The following is a 20,058-nucleotide window of genomic DNA, read 5'->3' as shown; positions in this document are numbered from 1 at the left end:
CTATCAATTTTCTCAAAAACCGTACAGTAAATTTGGCTGTGGATGACAGGGTGAAGAGTGGGGGTCACCTAGAGTCAGAATCCAGTGAGATATCTGTGTCACCTCTTACAGTTTTCCTGTAATCTGAGGTCAAAGATTTGAATATATAGAATACAGTAGAGTAATTTGGGTACAGTTTACTATCACTTTTCTCAAAAACCGTACAGTAAACTTGTCTGTGGATGACAGGATGAAGAGTGGGGGTCACCTAGAGTCAGAATCCAGTGAAATATCTGTGTCACCTCTTACAGTTTTCCTGTAATCTGAGGTGAAAGATGGGAATATATAGAGTACAGTACAGTAAATAGTGCAAAGTTTACTATCACTTTTCTCAAAAACCGTACAGTAAACTTGTCTGTGGATGACAGGGTGAAGAGTGGGGTCACCTAGAGTCAGAATCCAGTGAGATATCTGTGTCACCTCTTACAGTTTTCCTGTAATCTGAGGTCAAAGATTTGAATATATAGAGTACAGTACAGTAATTTGGGTAAAGTTTACTATCACTTTTCTCAAAAACCGTACAGTAAATTCGTCTGTGGATGACAGGGTGAAGAGTGGGGCTCACCCAGAGTCAGAATCCAGTGAATATCTGCGTCACCTCTTACAGTTTTCCTGTAATCTGAGGTGAAAGATGGGAATATATAGAGTACAGTACAGTAAATAGTGCAAAGTTTACTATCACTTTTCTCAAAAACCGTACAGTAAATTTGGCTGTGGATCACAGGGTGAAGAGGGGGTCACCCAGAGTCAGAATCCAGTGAAATATGTGCGTCACCTCTTACAGTTTTCCTGTAATCTGAGGTCAAAGATTTGAATATATAGAGTACAGTACAGTAAATAGTGCAAAGTTTACTATCACTTTTCTCAAAAACCGTACAGTAAATTTGGCTGTGGATCACAGGGTGAAGAGTGGGGGTCACCCAGAGTCAGAATCCAGTGAAATATCTGCGTCACCTCTTACAGTTTTCCTGTAATCTGAGGTCAAAGATTTGAATATATAGAGTACAGTACAGTAATTTGGGTAAAGTTTACTATCAATTTTCTCAAAAACCGTACAGTAAATTTGGCTGTGGATCACAGGGTGAAGAGTGGAGATGGCCTAGAGTCAGAATCCAGTGAAATATCTGTGTCACCTCTTACAGTTTTCCTGTAATCTGAGGTCAAAGATTTGAATATATAGAATACAGTAGAGTAATTTGGGTAAAGTTTACTATCACTTTTCTCAAAAACCGTACAGTAAATTCAGCTGTGGATGACAGGGTGAAGAGTGGGGGTCACCTAGAGTCAGAATCCAGTGAAATATCTGCGTCACCTCTTACAGTTTTCCTGTAATCTGAGGTGAAAGATGGGAATATATAGAGTACAGTACAGTAAAATGTGCAAAGTTTACTATCAATTTTCTCAAAAACCGTACAGTAAATTTGGCTGTGGATGACAGGGTGAAGAGTGGAGATGGCCTAGAGTCAGAATCCAGTGAGATATCTGTGTCACCTCTTACAGTTTTCCTGTAATCTGAGGTGAAAGATTTGAATATATAGAGTACAGTACAGTAATTTGGGTAAAGTTTACTATCACTTTTCTCAAAAACCGTACAGTAAATTCGTCTGTGGATGACAGGGTGAAGAGTGGGGCTCACCCAGAGTCAGAATCCAGTGAAATATCTGCGTCACCTCTTACAGTTTTCCTGTAATCTGAGGTGAAAGATGGGAATATATAGAGTACAGTACAGTAAATAGTGCAAAGTATACTATCAATTTTCTCAAAAACCGTACAGTAAATTTGGGTGTGGATGACAGGGTGAAGAGTGGGGGTCACCTAGAGTCAGAATCCAGTGAAATATCTGTGTCACCTCTTACAGTTTTCCTGTAATCTGAGGTCAAAGATTTGAATATATAGAATACAGTAGAGTAATTTGGGTAAAGTTTACTATCACTTTTCTCAAAAACCGTACAGTAAATTTGGCTGTGGATGACAGGATGAAGAGTGGGGGTCACCTAGAGTCAGAATCCAGTGAAATATCTGCGTCACCTCTTACAGTTTTCCTGTAATCTGAGGTCAAACATGAAGATATTATAAAAGTACAGTATTGTATATTGGTTAAATTTTATTGTTAATTTTCTCTGAATTGTACAGTAATTTTGGCTGTGGATCATGGGGTGAAAAGTGGAGATGAACCAAATTTGGGAGTGGATTGTAAAGTAATATAGTGTCAGGACACAAAAGACTGCGTTTCTTAGCCGGTCTTCATCCGTACCGTAATATACGTAAGAGTAGTGCAACCACATTTTAGGTGCGGCTGGCGGGGCGGCTAGCTTGACTGTGACTTCGTAAGTGAGGGCTCACTTGACCGCAGTAATACTTTCAACCAATAAAATGAGGTTATGTAGTGGAGAGCAGCGAATCATGACCAGTTTGCCAAATTTTGAAACCATTTTAATGACCATTAAATCACAGTGATTTTTACTTTTCGCAGTAAAACACACCTTTAAGCTTTTCACGTAAATACACTGTAATGTAAATGTGCCGGTCTTTAAAACACTTTGGTCAACTTCTGCTGTTTAAATGTGCTATAAAATATATAAAATATGTATAGAAAAAAAAATCCAAGACATGACGGTCAGCACAAAAATATTCAGACATTTCTCATAGTGCACGCTTGAGGTATATTTTTTAAATTAGTACCGATACCAACCAAAAAAACTACCATATTTTAGAGGATGAAGTGCTAAGTTATCAGGTAACATTAGCAATACACATACAAGCCCCATAGCTAAACAACTGCTCAGATTTCTCAAATGGACTACTGAAATATATTACGTGCCAGACAATTTTATCAAAAACACACATACAGTACAAACACTCTTAGTAGAGGTAATGCCTAACAAACAACCTGCCTGCATCACCATTCACCACTCCTATATAGGCAGTGTTGGGAAGGTTACTTTTAAAATGTATTCCACTACAGCACAGGTGTCGAACTCCAGGCCTCGAGGGCCGGTGTCCTGCAGGTTTTGGATGTGACCTTGATCCAACACAGCTGATTTAAATGGCTAAATTACCTCCTCAACATGTCTTGTAGTTCTCCAGAAGCCTGGTAATGAACTACTCATTTGATTCAGGCGTGTTCACCCAGGGTGTTATCTAAAACCTGCAGGACACCGGCCCTCGAGGCCTGGACTTGACACCCCTGCACTACAGAATACTGAATACATGCCCCAAAATGTATTCTGTAACGTATTCCGTTACGTTACTCAATGAGAGTAACGTATTCTGAATACTTTGGAATACTTAATATATTATCATGCTGTTTACAACTACATGAATGTCCTATTGCTGTGATTTATTACTGTTACTGAAGGTCCCGGCTTCAAACGTAGTAAAGGGACCTCTGGCTAATACGGTGGGTTCCGTGTCGGGCTGGTAGGCGAAAACTAGCTTTACTTTGTTGTCTGGGTCAACTTTGCTTGCCAGAGACAGAGAGAGGCGTTGAAAGGCTCCAACGGAACTTATTTTTTCCGGAGGAAAACACGAACACAGTGTACAGTTGAGTCTTAATAGCTTACTTACAGCTGGGCTCATCAGGCACTCTTCTTGGCTGCAGTGGTTATTATTATATTTACATGCTTCCAGCTCCCGTTTCTGCTCCGTGACAGCTCGGACTTTTCCTTTCTCTCCCTCCCTCGCTCACAGACACATAACGGGTATGGTAGTCCATTCTCGCTGCGGCACGGACTACACTGCCCATCAGGCTACATGCTTTAGAGCTATGCCTGTAGCATTCTGCCTTTTAGCTTAGCACAACAACAACAACAACAAAAAGCGCTCTCACCCAGGAAACACGCAGAGAGAGAGCGTCACCCTGTAACCATGGCAACCGTAACGCTGCCGCCTGGAACAACAGACCGTAGCTGTCAAACAAACCCAAACAGTCCTGACCCGCGACAATATGAAACAGGGAAGTACCGCCGTGTAATCCATTTATTTCACCAAAGTAACTGTATTCTGAATACCACCTTTTTAAACGGTAACTGTAACGGAATACAGTTACTCATATTTTGTATTCTGAATACGTAACGGCGGTACATGTATTCCGTTACTCCCCAACACTGTATATAGGTAATATGAGTAGGATAAATAGGTGTAAAGACAAAAAGCAGTTTTGCACCAGCCATGAAAACGTGTAAGCTAATCACAACACCTAAAGTATTATCAAGGCATGAAGTTAAGGTGAGTACTGCAGTAGAATAATATACCTAAACTATAGGGTACATAATCCGGATTTCATAAAGGGACACAAAATTCATAAAGTGTGTGTTTGCCTAAAATGACAATGCAGCTTTACTAATAGGAGGCTCTTTTTGGCTGCTGGTGTCACAGAGGGTCATCACAGCAGTTAACTCAGCATGTTTGATTTGGAAGAGCATTTCAACACATGATCTTGAATTGTGTAAATCACTACACTATGAAGCCACACAGACTGCAGCTTCAATAATATTTGCAAACATTAAATACCTGCTAAAGCATTGTTCATTTATTTCGACGCTGTTGAATTCATTCCGTACTTGTAAACCCAGCTATTTGAATGATTTACCTTTTCAAAGTGTTTCTTTGTATGACTTTCAATGCCATATGCCTGTAATTGTAGACTTGTGCTTTTCAGTTTAACCACTCTTATGAGAAAAAAATAAACACCGAAAAGAACCAGGATGTCACATCTGTTTATTTTAACCAGGTTTTTTTTATGTGCACAACACTGCAATACAAGACAGCTGCTCTCAACTATCATCCAAAACAATGATTTCCCTTTTCTCTGCTATTTTCTTTCACTTTCACAATTACACTTTAATTCAAGTGAAATAAAAACAATTGCATTGGTTTATCCATTATCAATGTCTTAAATTATACAAAAACTGCTCTTTTCATTATGAAGGATTATTCGACATACCCTATGTTTACAGTGCTGGTTATAAACAGGAGACATGGGTCAGGCGGCTATTGTTAACTCTTTCATACCAGTGTGTTCAGTTTTGTGAAAATGAAAGAATAACACATTTTAAATAACGCAATCAGGGATTCAAAAACAAAATATGTTAGAATGGAAATGATCAAGGTAAAACCAAATGTGTTACCAAAAAGTGTCCTTCACAGTAACTAATATTTCATAGTGTGTGTTAAGACTGTTTGCTAACTCAATAATGGTTTAGAGTAATTATTTTAAGACTGATGGAGCAGAGACAAAATGGGAGTGTTCTACAGCTCGCTGCGTTCTGCATTTTCCTCATGCTGTTTGATCTCCTCTGGGACGGTCTGAGTCAGGAAGACAAACCGCTCCTTCTTCAGGTGCTGAGCAGTTACCTGTTTTTTTAAACCAATCGCCAGGTACTTTTCTTCTGCTCCATACTTTGGCCAGTGGACTAGGTTGTGCCCATCAGGAGATCTGAACACATATACATTTGTTATTCAGTTATTAAATGTGTGAAGTGTGAAATTTACAGTAGTTGGAAATTCCTACCCTTGTGCGAGCAAAGTTCCCCCAGTAACTCATCATGATCTTGCTCAACTGTTCCTCATCCTCAGGACATGGATCTAAAATAATCATGTTGCAAAACATTTTTCAATCAATAAAACAAAACAGATCTAGCACTGAGGCGGATTTTTTATAAAGTCTTACTGGCTAATTTAACATGGGTAGTTGTGAAGCAAAATCCCAAAACTGTAAAAATTTCATCTCCATGGTCAGTCTCAACAAAACTCGGCCTTTTCTGCTGCAGGAATTTGGGAGGATGTTGGTACTCATACAGGTATACAGGAGCGCCTGCATCTAGAATTAGACAAATGTGTGTAATATTTGTTAATGAAAGTGTGAAACAGTAAATATCAAGTGCTGGCTTTTAAACAAATTTGTATAATCTTTCATTAAACAAATGAAATTACCTCTGTGAGCATTAGCAGCTTTAATCGCTGGAATGGTGAAAAACAAATCTCCAAGCATCTCAGTGTACCCATCTCTGTTTTTCACACGGTCATCACCATTTCCGATATATTCATCAGCTATCACATCTCTGATAAATGCTGCTTTAGGCTTAAAGAAATAAGCAACATATAAGTCAAAGAAGCTTGAGCAGGTCAAGCGATGATCATATTATAATATCAGGTAGTGTCTGCCTTACATCGGGGTAGAAGAAGGACACGATGTTCAAAACAAACTCTCGATCTAGTCCTTCTGTCCAGTTTTGTGGAGCAAAAAACTAAGGAAATACCAAGCCAAATTACATTTTTTTCACAATTGCAAAACAACAACAAACCACATTGAGATCATTGAGCAATTTATTCACAAGTTTCTGCAACACTTACTGATGCAAGTATCCATCCACCTTCATCATTATTGGCACCAGTCATGAATGGTACAGCATGAAGTTCATGTTTACGAAACAGCTCATCCACAGGTTTAGTCAGGAAATGCCCATCAACATTTACTTGAATTCTCAAAGTTAGATCCTTAAGAGAATAAAATGCACAAAAGTAAAAGATGTGATAGCATGAACATAGCTGAGAGAGAAATGAAAGGTTTTAAAGTAATGTTTTAGATGATATAATAATCGTATTCAGCTAATCAGCATTCTCTATCAGGTTTGCACTGATTATCTCACCTGTGTAAAACCCACTATAGTATCAATATCAAGGTTTCTCATGCAGTCACTGATCTTCTTTGTGCTTTCAAGGCTGCAGCCAGATGCGTTTGCAACTGCCTGAGGTCAGATGTAAAATATAAACGTCAGATATTTGGCAAAACAAATCCATTGCAATATGCTCATTATTCTGCAACAAAAATGTTTAACCCTCCAAAAGAGAAAAATATGGATAATTAACCTGCGCAACTGGTAGAGGATTATTTGCCATAAGTACATTCATCGCAGCTGTGCCACTCTCAGCAATGGCACGGTGAAACAGCCCATCAGACAGAGGTGACAGGAGCTGGTGATTCAAGTAACACATCAGATATTAAGGTTTTGTTCTAGAGTGAAAAGGTTTATATAAAGTTCCTCTAACTGTAGATTCTTACCAGAAGAGACACGCTCACTCCACCAGCAGACTCTCCAAATATGGTAACTAATCCTGGGTCTCCTCCAAAGTTGTGAATGTGCTGCTGGATCCACTTGAGAGCTTCAACCTGGTCCAGCAAACCAAAGTTCCCTGAAATGTGCTCATCTCCAGTGCTGACAGAACAAAATGTTATTTCTTTAATGTATTTTTCCTGATTGAAATATGTTTTCACAAGACACTTCTATTTATAGGTTATTGGCAGCAGCTAGTAGTGCCAGCTGCTGCTAATAACCCACTACTGAAACTCGCTACTGGATCTCATTTGTCTAGTTTGGTAATAGCTGCATGTGCCACTTCCACATATTTGTTTAAGTTGAGTGACAGGGTAAGGTAGTAAAAGATTACCAAACTATATTTATACCCCGTGATAAATAAAGCAAACTTTCAAATTTTTTGTCTTATAAAATCAGATAAAAAAGCAGTAAAACAATACCATAGTGTGTTCTAATTTAACTTGAGTTAATTTACATTCCTATGGGTGCAGCATCAAGGGAACAGTTTACCCTGCCTAGGATAGGGTTACCAGGACCCATGCAGCCTGAAGAAGGGACATGGGAGGCACCGTAGAGGTCGGGTGCAGTGTGTGTCGGTGGCGGTCAAGGGTGGAGACCCTGGGAGACTGATGCCCGACTACTGCGGCTGGTGATGGAGACATGGAACGTCACCTCTCTGGTGGGGAAGGAGTTTGAGCTAGTGTGAGAGGTTTAGAGGTACTGGCTAGATATAGTCAGGCTCACCTCAGTGCATGTCTTAGGCTCCTGGAGAGGTGCTGAAGTCTTTCCCAGTCTGGAGTTGCACTTGGTGAGAAGCTTCAGGCTGGGGTGGGTATCCTGGTATCCCCTTGGTTTGCTAACTGTATGTTGGGGGATTTCCCGGTGGATGAAAGGGTTTGTTCCCTGCACATTCGAGTTGGGTACCGTCTATCATTTGCCCTCATGTGCCGAACAACACTTCAGAGTACCCAGCGTTATTGGAGGTCCTGAGTGGGGTGCTTGAGGGTGCTCCAACTGGGGGACTCTGTCATACTACTGGGAGACCATACTACTGGGGCAGTGACTGAAAACTCCTCCCCACTTGCGTGTGGGAGGAGTTTGATGAGGCCATGAAAAAAGACTTTCAGACCTCCTTGAAGCAATTCTGGAACACTATCAGGCAGCTCAGGAGGGGAAAAGGGTGCTTTACAGACACTGTGTAAAGTGCGGGTGGAGTGCTGCTCACTTCAGCTGAGGATATTTTCAAGCGGAGAAAGGAATACGTGGAGGACCTCCTTAATCTCACTGACACGTCTTCTGTAGCAGAAGCAGAGTCTGGGGATAAGGAGGGCAACTCATGCTTAACCAGGGGAGAGGCCACTGAGGTAGTTTAAACAACTCCTTGGTGGCAGGGCTCCTAGGGTGGATGAGGTTTGCCCTCAGTTCCTTAAGGGTGTGGATATTGTAGGACTGTCTTGGTTGACACACCTTTACAATGTTGCATGGAGATCAGGGGCCATACCTCTAGACTGGCAGACCTGGGTTGTGCTTTCCATCTTCCAGAAGGGGGATCAGAGAGTGTGCTCAACTATATGGGGATCATACTCCTCAGCCTCCACAGGAAATTCTATGACAGGGTGCTGGAAAGAAAAGTCTGACAGTTAGTCAAACCACTAGTACAGGAGGAACAGTGTGGTTTTCCTCCGTTCCTCCTGTGGAACACAGCTCTTTATCCTCTCAAGGATATTTGAGGGTGTATCGGAGTTCGCCCAACCAGCCTATGTGTGTTGTGTGGACTTGGAGAAGGCATTCGATTGTGTGCTTCAGAGTATTCTGTGTGAGATGCTTCAGGAGTATGGGGTTTCAGGCCCATTGTCATGGTTGATTCTGTACTTATACAACCATTACAAGAGCTTGGTTTGCATTGCTGACCATAAATCATAAGTGTTCCTCTGGGGTACTGGACTCAACCAGGGTTGGCCTTTATCACAGATTCTGTTCATAATTTTTATGGACAGATTGGTGCTGTGGCAATGAGCTTTCTCCCAAAGATGGTCGGCCTGTCTCTTAGAGATGGGGTGAGGAGTTTGGCCATTCAGGAGGGGCTCAGAGTAGAGCCGCTACTCCTCCACATCGATAGGAGCCAGTTAAGGAGGTTCAGTCATCTGACTAGGATGCCTCCTGGACACCTCCTTGGTGAGGAGTTCTGGGCTCCCAGTGTTCCACTGGGAGGAGACCCTGAGGCAAACCCGTTGGAGAGATTACGGATGAATGGAGTTTATTTACCTGAGAAAACCCAGAAGTCCCAAGCGATACTGGATCAGAACCACAACTACGTCTTGGTAAGCAGCCAGGGCAGAGCCATCATATGTTGAAGCTGATCCCAGCATAAAGCCCCCACCATGGATCCAGACCATGACCTGCACAGAACAATAAAAGAGAATTCAGTCAAAGATTAGAGGATCTTTTGGAGTCTCAGTCAAACTACAATAGTTGATCTTTAAGAATTTAAATGTTAAACAAACAAAAACACTTAAGTTTACATTTTAGATGATAAAATGTACAAATGAGTTCTGAAGAATGGTGTCTTTATTGAGACTGTGATTAGGCATCCCTCATAATCTACAGCAAAAGGTTCTTACTGGGAGCTTGGCATCATTAGCTCTGTTTGCAGGAGTGTAAATGTTGAGGTAAAGACAGTCTTCAGAGATGTCTGGTATTTCTGCCAGCAGTCCACCGAGTTTATCAAGCAGATCCAAAACAGCTTCTTTAGACTGAATGCACCTTAAATAGAGACAATGTTAATTTTCCAAATAAACACAATAATTTCTCCATGTGTGTTGAAGTTCATGTTTCTTACATTGGTGGCTGTTTAGTGGCATCTCTTACTCCTTCCCATCCTTCTACAGGCTGAGGTGGAGCCAGTCTCAAGGAAGGGCCGAGGGGTGGTTTGGCAAATGGGACACCCAAGTAGGCATGGACGCCAGTCTCCTTCCCTTTCACACTCACATACTCACCTTTCAGGCTCCCAAGCTTTGTGTGGACTACAGGTGCTGTCAGGATATTAGAAATCAGTGAGAATCATAACATAAAACTTTGTAAAAAAAAAAAAAAATTCCATTGAAAAATGCTTTCCTCAAAACATGCAATATCTGATTGCTGTTTATAGCTTGTTGTCAAAAACAAACAATAAAAAGTCCCATTTTGCTGTGGACTATATAATTCCTATCATTATTGATTGTTTAATTTCTAATAATGAAATTATTGATGCACACTGTTTGGTGGATTATGTTGATCGAGCTCAAACTACAGAGACATGCTGTCATGGTCCCGGGACTTCTACCCGGTATTTTGTGTTCTCTTGTATTTTTGTCATTTGGTCTTATTTATGTTTTAGGTCCACTGTTTATTCCATAGTACCTAGGTTGTCCTGATTAGCATTTAGTTTATTAGATTTCCCCTCGTGTCTTTACCCCCTGTGTCCCCCTCTGTGTATCTGTGAGTTCCCATGCCTCGTTTCTCCTCCTTGTGTTTTATTCCATGTTTTCCTCAGCCCGTTATGTCTATGCTCTCCTCGTTTTCTCGCTCCCCCGTCTGTCCGTGTACTTCCTGTTTTACTTTGATAGTCTCCCATCAGTGTACGTCACGTTGTGTTTGCTCCTTCCCTGTCTTGTTAAAATTATTAGTATCAGCTGTGTTCCCTGTGCTCCCATGTCCCTCGTTATCCTTCTGTGTATTTATGTCCACGTCTCCGTCAGTTCTGTGTCGCGTCTGCCCTCATTGGTGTGTGTTACTCTCCCTGTGTTTCCTCGTGAAATTAGTTTTCCCAGTTTAGTTTTGTTGTGCTTTGTATCACCTGTTGCATCCAGCAAATAAAGCTGCGTTTTTTAAATTCTCATTTCGTCCTGTCTGTGAGTTTGCTTTTGGGTCCTCTCCTGCCTGCACACAGCTGATTCATGACACATGCCTGTTTTATTGCACATTTACTGTCATGGTACTGGTTCTGGTGACCCAATGTTTGTTTGTTTGGTTTTTTTGGTTTATTATTCTTTGTCTATTATTGTTCTTGGTTTCTTACCCTTTTTCTCAAGCTCTCAGTAATCTTAGTTCTCCCTCCCTCAGTGTTCATCTCAGCTTGTGTTTAATTTCTGTTCCTTGTGTCCTATCTTCCCTGTTTCCCCAGTCAGCCGTGCCTCCTTGTCAAGTCTGTGTCTCTGTGCCTGTCTTGTGTTTCCTGTTTTACTTTGATAGTCTCATGTCCCGTGTTCATTGTTTTGAGTTTTGCTTGCCCGAGTTATATCTGATTTGTCCCAGCTGTGTGTCCCTCGCTCGTTACTCCCTTGTGTAGTTTAGCCCTGTCTTTTCTTCTGTCCATTGTCACATTGTACACCCTCTTTGCTGTGTGTTACCTCGCTCCTAGTAAATTCCTAGTTTTTTGGTTTGAGTTTTTTATTTCTAGTTCCTTGTTTTCAGTTTGGTTTTTTGTAAAAGTGTAGAATTATTTCCAGCAGTAAAGCTGCCGTTTTCAGTTAAGATCCCGTGTTTGAGTGATTAGGTTAGGTCCTACATCCTCCCACACAGCTGTATCTTGGTATTTACACTACATGAGCATTTTTATTATGATTATTTTTTTTGTTTGTTAAAGTGGTTTAAATAATCTGACCAAGTGTGCAGTGTTGGGTTAGTAACGGATTACATGTGCCGGCGTTACGTATTTAAAATACAAAATATGAGTAACTGTATTCCGTTACAGTTACCGTTTAAAAAGGTGGTATTCAGAATACAGTTACTTTGTTGAAATAAAGGGATTAGACGGCGGTCTTTTCCTGTTTCACATGTTAGGCTGTCCCCTTTCTATTAGTAATTCCACGTTGGTGGAAACCCAAACAAAACACGCATTAAGAGGCTCAATCTCGTGGCCCATGTTACCTCTACTTGCGGCCCGCATAATGAAGTGAAGAAATATTTTTAAAAATTATCGTTCAAAAATTTATTTAATATAAAGGCAATAGGCAGAGTGTTACAGGTATAGACCTAAAGAATGTAGCCTCGTGGGCAGTGTAGTCCAGTTGTAAGTAAGCTATTAAGACTCAACTGTACACTGTGTTCGTGTTTTCCTCAGAAACAATAAGTTCAGTTGGAGCAGCCTTTCAACGCCTCTCTCTGTCTCTCGCTCTCATTGACCCAGACAACAAAGTAAAGCTAGTTTTCGGCTACGAGCCCGACACGGAACCCGACGTGTTAGGCAGAGGTCCCTTTACTACGGTTCGGAGCCGCAGACCTGTTTTATATAAGAGATCGCTGCAAAAAGTGCAGCCTTACCTAATGTCCACCCTACTGTTACTCATTTTATATTAAGATTTAAAAATCTAGTTGGTATTGGTATGGCGAGTAGCCTTCAGTAATAGTAATAAATCACTCAGCAATAGTAGCTACATTCATGTAGTTGTAAAAAGCTTGATAATATGTTAAGTAATCCAAAGTATTCAGAATACGTTACTGTCATTGAGTAACGTAATGGGATAGGTTACAAATACATTTTGGGGCATGTATTCTGTAATCTGTAGTGGAATACATTTTAAAAGTAACCTTCCCAACACTGAAAGTGTGATACTTCATCATTTATTTGAAAAAAGCTACTTGCTCACAAGGCTTTTGTTTTGTTTTGTTTTGCCATAAACCTTCATTGTGTCTTGCGTCTACAGTTATCCTGGTGAAGAAGCAGAGTTGAGCATGCCACTGCAGTCATTGCAATACTCCAGTCACTGCAATACTCCATTTATTCCATATCAGCATTAGGTTAGCAAAAAAGGGTTTTTTTGGAAGAAAAAAACCAACATTTTTTGCAAAGAAAAATAATAAAAATAATAATAAATAAAAATGCACGGTGCAATTTTTTTTTAAAAAGAACTTTGATTAATTGCACCCTGTCCTACTAAAAGAGTTGACCTAGAATCGTCTCCCATGGGTACACCATGCTTGGTTCTTTGCTATCGTTCACCTTTGAACATAGTGAATAGCCTTTGTAGGTAAAAAGTCACCTGGACACAAAAGTTGATGTTTAATTATCAGTTTTTAATATGACTATTACTGCATAATACCACTAAAGATTATTGATTACTATTTCCAGATTCAAACAGAAGTTTATGAAAAAGCGACTCCTGTAAAAAAAAACTAAAGAAAAGAAAAACATGCACTACATGTAGGTTTAAAGAACACACGCATTAAGCGTAAATTAGGTGTTGTCGAAAAGGCCATTTTGCTAAGAACTGTTTTATCCTACTTACCCTGAAGATCTGCAGCAGCACAGAGGAACAAAACGGATATCAAGAAGAAGAAAGTCTGCTTTGCGTGCAACTCCATGGTCGGCTCTGTGGATTGCGAAACTCCGCGGACTTTCCAAGAACTGAGCGCAGACCAAAGAGACAGAGGGAGTGTGTCTTCTTATGAAGCTGTCTCCTTTTCTCTTTCACAAAGAGGAAAAGGTAATGGCTCTGGCCAGATATGACGTCATTCAGTTTGACGCAAAACCATCACGGGACTAAAGTCCAATCTAAAGTCTAAACTTTAAATTCACTTCAGGTCTCACTTCCAGAACACGTTCTGTTTAGGATGTCCCGCCTACTTCGTCGCTATCGTAATTCACAACTTTTTCTTGCAATTCTTTTTTTCCCTGTCTGTCTGTCCGAAAAGCTCAAAATGTGAACTTGGTTACAAGTTTATTCTTATGAGCGCATGCTGTGTCACAAGCTCTTGAACTATGATACAGTATTTAATACGAGTGCAGTTGTTTTTGCTTGCACTGCATTTCTCATGGCCCACACAGATAGAGGGGTGTTGCCAGAGTTGCTCAAGAAGACCTCTGAAAGTTGGATGTACACAACACAAAATGTTGGAAGAAAAATGTGAAAAAAAGCCATATTGTTTCTGAAAGGATATTCGAGGGAATGGAGTGCTAAGTTTTTAGGTAATACGAGCACAAGACACAGACAAACAAAATACTGCAAAAAAACCTTTTCTCAAATCTTTTTAATTTATAAATGTTTTATCCTTTTATAAAACCTGTTTACAGTGCTAGATTTTAAATACACTGATACCCTGGATTGGATTGAATTAAAAGAAACAAAACAACCCCCCCCAAATATTCATTTTTTATTAGAATACGGATCATCCTCATGAGACTTTTTGATAATTCAATTATGGTTTAATCTAATTACTTTAAAATTGATGGAGCAGAGACCAGATGTGAGTTTTCTACAGCTCGCTGCGTTCTGCATTTTCCTCATGCTGTTTGATCTTCTCTGGGACGGTCTGAGTCAGGAAGACAAACCGCTGATTCTTCAGGTGCTGAGCAGTTACCTGCTTTTTCAAACCAATCGACAGGTACTTTTCTTCTGCTCCATACTTTGGCCAGTGGACAAGGTTGTGCCCATCAGGAGATCTAAACACATATACATTTGTTATTCAGTTATTAAATGTGTGAAGTGTGAAATCTACAATAGTTGGAAATTCCTACCCTGTGCGAGCAAAGTTCCCCCAGTAGCTCATCATGATCTTGCTCAACTGTTCCTCATCCTCAGGACATGGATCTAAAACGATCATGTTGCAAAACATATTTTTCACACTTTGAAAAAAAAAAAAACATATGCAGTGCTGTGCTGAGACAGAGATGTTTATAAAGTCTTACTGGCTAATTTAACATGGGTAGTTGTGAAGCAAAATCCCAAAACTGTGAAAATTTCATCTGCATGGTCAGTCCCAACAAAGCTCGGCCTTTTCTGCTGCAGGAATTTGGGAGGATGTTGGTACTCATACAGGTATACAGGAGCGCCTGCATCTAGAATTAGACAAATGTGTGTGATATTTGTTAATGAAAGTGTGAAACAGTAAATATCAAGTGCTGGCTTTTAAACATATTTGCTTAATCTTTCATTAAACAAATGAAATTACCTCTGTGAGCATTAGCAGCTTTAATCGCTGGAATGGTGAAAAACAAATCTCCAAGCATCTCAGTGTACCCATCTCTGTTTTTCACACGGTCATCACCATTTCCGATATATTCATCAGCTATCACATCTCTGATAAATGCTGCTTTAGGCTTAAAGAAATAAGGAACACATCAGTTAAAGAAGCTTGAACAGGTCAAGGGATGATCATATTATAATATCAGGTAGTGTCTGCCTTACATCGGGGTAGAAGAAGGACACGATGTTCAAAACAAACTCCCGATCTAGTCCTTCTGTCCAGTTTTGTGGAGCAAAAAACTAAGGAAATACCAAGCCAAATTACATTTTTTTCACAATTGCAAAACAACAACAAACCACATTGAGATCATTGAGCTCTTTATTCACAAGTTTCTGCAACACTTACTGATGCAAGCATCCATCCACCTTCATCATTATTGACACCAGTCATGAATGGTACAGCATGAAGTTCATGTTTATGAAACAGCTCATCCACAGGTTTAGTCAGGAAATGTCCATCAACATTTACTTGAATTCTCAAAGTTAGATCCTTAAGAGAATAAAATGCACAAAAGTAAAAGATGTGATAGCATGAACATAGCTGAGAGAGAAATGAAAGGCTTCAAAGAAATATTTTAGATGACATAATAATCATATTCAGCTATTCAGCATTCTCTATCAGGTTTCCACCCATTATCTCACCTGTGTAAAACCCACTATAGTATCAATATCAAGGTTTCTCATGCAGTCACTGATCTTCTTTGTGCTTTCAAGGCTGCAGCCAGATGCGTTTGCAACTGCCTGAGATGAAATGTCAAATATAAACGTCAGATATTTGGCAAAACAAATCCATTGCAATATGCTCATTATTCTGCAACAAAAATGTTTAACCCTCCAAAAGAGAAAAATATGGATAATTAACCTGCGCCATTGGTAGAGGATTATTTGCCACAAGTACATTCATCGCAGCTGTGCCACTCTCAGCAATGGCACGGTGAAACAGCCCATCAGACAGAGGTGACAGGAGCTGGTGATTCAAGTAACACATCAGATATTAAGGTTTTGTTCTAGAGTGAAAAGGTTTATATAAAGTTCCTCTAACTGTAGATTCTTACCAGAAGAGACACGCTCACTCCACCAGCAGACTCTCCAAATATGGTAACTAATCCTGGGTCTCCTCCAAAGTTGTGAATGTGCTGCTGGATCCACTTGAGAGCTTCAACCTGGTCCAGCAAACCAAAGTTCCCTGAAATGTGCTCATCTCCAGTGCTGATAGAACAAAATGTTATTTCTTTAATGTATTTTTTGTGATTGAAACATGTTTTCATAAGACACTTTTATCCATGTGTTTAAAGCATTTGTAAGGACACGTATTAGAACTGCTCTAGCACTGAAGTACATGAGTATTTTTAGAAAAAACTTGAGTCTTTTTATTTTAGTGACACTGTGGAAATAAAAGAAATAGACTATTAGCTCTAAAATGATTTGAAGAAATTTCAAGGTGAAACTGAACAAAATAGAGCTGAAGATGGACAGTTTGACCCTGAGGTTAATCTTGAAATTCACCAGAAAGTCCAGTGCTATTGGCAGCAGCTAGTAGTGCCAGGATTCTGATACCTACTACTGGGCCCCATTTGTGCAGTTGGGCAGTAGCTGCATATGCCACTTCCACAAATTTGTTGAAGCTGAGTAACAGGTAAAGGCAATCAAAAACCAAGCTATTGCTTACCAAGCTATGTTTATACTTTGTGATAAATAAAGCCAACTTTCAATTCTTTTTCATATTACATCAAATAAAAAAGCAGAAAAACAAAACCATAGTGTGTTCTAATTTGGTAATTTGAGTTTAGTTACATCCCTATGAGTGCAACATCGAGGGAACAGTTTACCCTGCTTGGGATAGGGTTACTGGGGCCCCACCCTGGAGCCAGGCCTGGGCAGGGTTCATGAGTGAGGGAAGAGGGAAGCGGGAGATCGACAGATGGATTGGTGTTGCAGCAAAGAGCTTTCTCCCAAGGGTGGCTGGCCTCTCCCTAGAAGTAAGGAGCTAGACCATTTGGAAGGGGCTCAGAATAGAACTGCTACTCCACATCGAAATGAGCCAGTTAAGGCGGTTTAGGCATCTGACAAGAATGCCTCCAGGACACCTCGTGGGTGAGGTGTCCTGGGCTCCCAGTGTTCCATTGAGAGAAGCCCCTGAGGCAGAGCCAGGACACGTTGGAGAGATTATGGTTGGATGAAGTTTATTCACCTGAGAAAACCCAGAAGTCCCAAGCGATACTGGATCAGAACTACAACTACGTCCTGGTAAGCAGCCAGGGCAGAGCCATCATATGTTGAAGCTGATCCCAGCGTAAAGCCCCCACCATGGATCCAGACCATGACCTGCACAGAACAATAAAAGAGAATTCAGTCAAAGATTAGAGAATCTTTTGGAGTCTCAGTCAAACTACAATAACTAATCTTTATAAATGTCAATGTTAAACAAACAAAAACACTTAGGTTTACATTTTAGATGATAAAATGTACAAATGAGTTCTGAAGAAGGGTGTCTTTATTGAGACTGTGATGAAGCATCCCTCATAATCTACAGCAAAAGGTTCTTACTGGGAGCTTGGCATCATTAGCTCTGTTTGCAGGAGTGTAAATGTTGAGGTAAAGACAGTCTTCAGAGATGTCTGGTACTTCTGCCAGGACTGCACCGAGTTTATCAAGCAGATCCACAACAGCTTCTTTAGACTGAATGCACCTTAAATAGAGACAATGTTAATTTTCCAAATAAAACCAATAGTTTCTCAAACTGTGTTGAAGCACACTTTTCTTACATTAGTGGCTGCTTAGTGGCATCTCTTACTCCTTCCCATCCTTCTACAGGCTGAGGTGGAGCCAGTCTCAAGGAAGGGCCGAGGGGTGGTTTGGCAAATGGGACACCCAAGTAGGCATGGACGCCAGTCTCCTTCCCTTTCACACTCACATACTCACCTTTCAGGCTCCCAAGCCCCGTGTGGACTACAGGTGCTGTAAGGGTATTAGAAAATACTTAAAACCTTGATATTTAAAAGAAAACAAATCTTCCAGTAAAAAGTACTTTCCTCAAAACATACAATATCTGACTGCTCTCTATAGCTTATTTTTTGCAGACTTTTTTTTATGCAGACTATGTTCATCTGACAAGTTTAAAATTTGTCCTTACAGAACTTTCCATGTGATACAATCATATAAAGCCATGTTAAAAACAGTGTTACAATACTGTTTGTATAACTAAGACAAATACATGAGCAGCCTGAACTTCGTGTGCAATGTAAGTTCTAACGCTTTCAATTTGCCACATTGCTATCAAAAGAAAAACCAGTGGACAGTTTTATGAATTGGTTAATTATGAAAATGAATTCAATATCAAGAAAACTCTGGTTCACCACTACATTCATCCTCAGGATTTGGGATAACCACTTTCAGAAAACGAATACAAATTCATATTTTGCTGTGGACAATTTAATTCCTATCCTAATATTGATTAAATTCTAATTTAATTAATTTATTGATGCAGACCATTTGGTGGATTAAGTTGCTTAAGCTACAGCACCATTACACTAAATTAGCATTTTTATTACTTTTATTATTTTGGTTTAAAATGGTTTAAATAATCTGACCAAGTGTGATACTTCATCATTTATTTGAAAAAAGCCACTTGCTCAAATGGCTTTTTGTTTTGTTGTTTGTTTACCATAAACTTCCTTTGTTGTGTGTTGTGTCTATAGTGATCCTGGTAAAGAAGCAGAGTTGACCATGAAATCTGTTTCTGTTTATTCACAGTCTATCTATCTATCTATCTATCTATCTATCTATCTAGATAGATAGATAGATTTTTTGGGGGGGCGGTGGCTGCTTAATAATAAATAAAAACTGCACGGTGCAATTTTTAAAAAAGGAAGTTTTATCTGTCCTGCAAAAAAAACCTTTGACATACTATCGTCTCCCATGGGTACACCATACTGGGTTCTTTGCTATCGTTCACCTTTGAACACAGTTTGTAGGTAAAACGTCACCTGGACTTAGAACACAAAAGTTGATGTTTAATTATCAGCATTTGTTATGACTATTACAGCCATGATACCACTGAAGATGATACTGCAGCCAGATTTAAACAAAAGCTTTTCAAAAACCGACTGTGCAAAAAAAGAAGAAGAAAAGAAAAACATGCACTACATGCAGGTTTAAGGAACACACGCATTACACATAAATTAGGTGATTTCACAAAGGTCATTTTGCTAAGAACGCTTTTATCCTACTTACCCTGAAGTTCTGCAGCAGCACAGAGGAATAAACTGGATACCAAGAAGAAGAAATTGTGCTTTGCATGCGACTCCATGGTCGGCTCTGTGGATTGCTAAACTCTGTTTTCCAAGAACTGAGCGCAGACCCAAAAGACAACAGGAGTGCGTCCTCTTATGGAAGTTTCTCCTTTTCTCTTTCACAAAGAGGAAAAGGTAATGTCTCTAGCAAGATACAACGTCATTCAGTTTGACGCAAAACCATCACGGGACTAAAGTCCAATCTAAAGTCTAAACTTTAAATTCACTTCAAGACACACTTCCAGAACACTTTCTGCTTCGGATGTTCCGCCTACTTCGCTGCTATCGTAATTCACAACTTTTTCTTGGAATCCTTTTTTTTCGTCTGTCTGTCTGAAAAGCTCAAAATGTGAATTTGGTCACAAGTTTATTCAAATGAGCGCATGCTGTGTCACGGGCTCTTGAACTATGATACAGTAATTAATACAAGTGCAGTTGTTTTTGCTTGCATTGCATTTCTCATGACCCACACAGATACAAGGGTGTTGCCAGAGTTGCTCAAGAGGACTTCGGAAGGTTGAATGTACACAACATGAAATGTTAGAAGAAAAATATGAAAAAAGGCATGTTGCGTCTGAAAGGATATTCTAGGGAATGGAGTGCTAAGTTTTTAGTTAATACTAGCAC

General features: G+C 39.9%; 1 protein-coding gene across 4 annotated transcripts; it reads right to left on the bottom strand.

Moving 5' to 3' along the window:
* Positions 1-4,741: 4,741 nt before the first annotated feature.
* LOC116335830 (putative inactive carboxylesterase 4) lies at positions 4,742-19,661 on the bottom strand. Of its 4 annotated transcripts, none has more exons than XM_039614652.1 (13): positions 19,373-19,661; positions 17,905-18,097; positions 17,687-17,828; positions 17,331-17,464; positions 16,195-16,348; positions 16,002-16,106; positions 15,782-15,880; positions 15,486-15,629; positions 15,302-15,379; positions 15,066-15,213; positions 14,803-14,952; positions 14,632-14,704; positions 4,742-5,476 (listed from the first exon to the last, which is right to left on the bottom strand). In XM_039614652.1, the coding sequence occupies exons 1-13, from the start codon at positions 19,446-19,448 to the stop codon at positions 5,290-5,292; spliced, it is 1,683 nt and encodes a 560-aa protein (XP_039470586.1). In that variant the 5' UTR covers positions 19,449-19,661; the 3' UTR covers positions 4,742-5,289. The 4 variants fall into 4 exon arrangements, with proteins under 4 accessions (XP_039470586.1, XP_039470587.1, XP_031615469.2 ...); XM_039614653.1 differs by lacking the exons at positions 14,632-14,704; positions 14,803-14,952; positions 15,066-15,213; ... (6 more) ...; positions 17,687-17,828; positions 17,905-18,097 and adding exons at positions 5,552-5,625; positions 5,711-5,860; positions 5,974-6,121; ... (6 more) ...; positions 9,758-9,899; positions 9,976-10,168 and having other exon boundaries at positions 5,346-5,476; positions 19,373-19,651; XM_031759609.2 differs by lacking the exons at positions 14,632-14,704; positions 14,803-14,952; positions 15,066-15,213; ... (7 more) ...; positions 17,905-18,097; positions 19,373-19,661 and adding exons at positions 5,552-5,625; positions 5,711-5,860; positions 5,974-6,121; ... (7 more) ...; positions 9,976-10,168; positions 13,403-13,845 and having other exon boundaries at positions 5,354-5,476.
* Positions 19,662-20,058: the final 397 nt, after the last annotated feature.

The sequence above is a fragment of the Oreochromis aureus genome, linkage group 7 (genome assembly GCF_013358895.1).
Source record: "Oreochromis aureus strain Israel breed Guangdong linkage group 7, ZZ_aureus, whole genome shotgun sequence".
Lineage (NCBI taxonomy): Eukaryota > Metazoa > Chordata > Actinopteri > Cichliformes > Cichlidae > Oreochromis > Oreochromis aureus.
The sequence above is the reverse complement of the archived record's forward strand: the minus strand, read 5'-3'. Positions and strand labels throughout refer to the sequence as shown.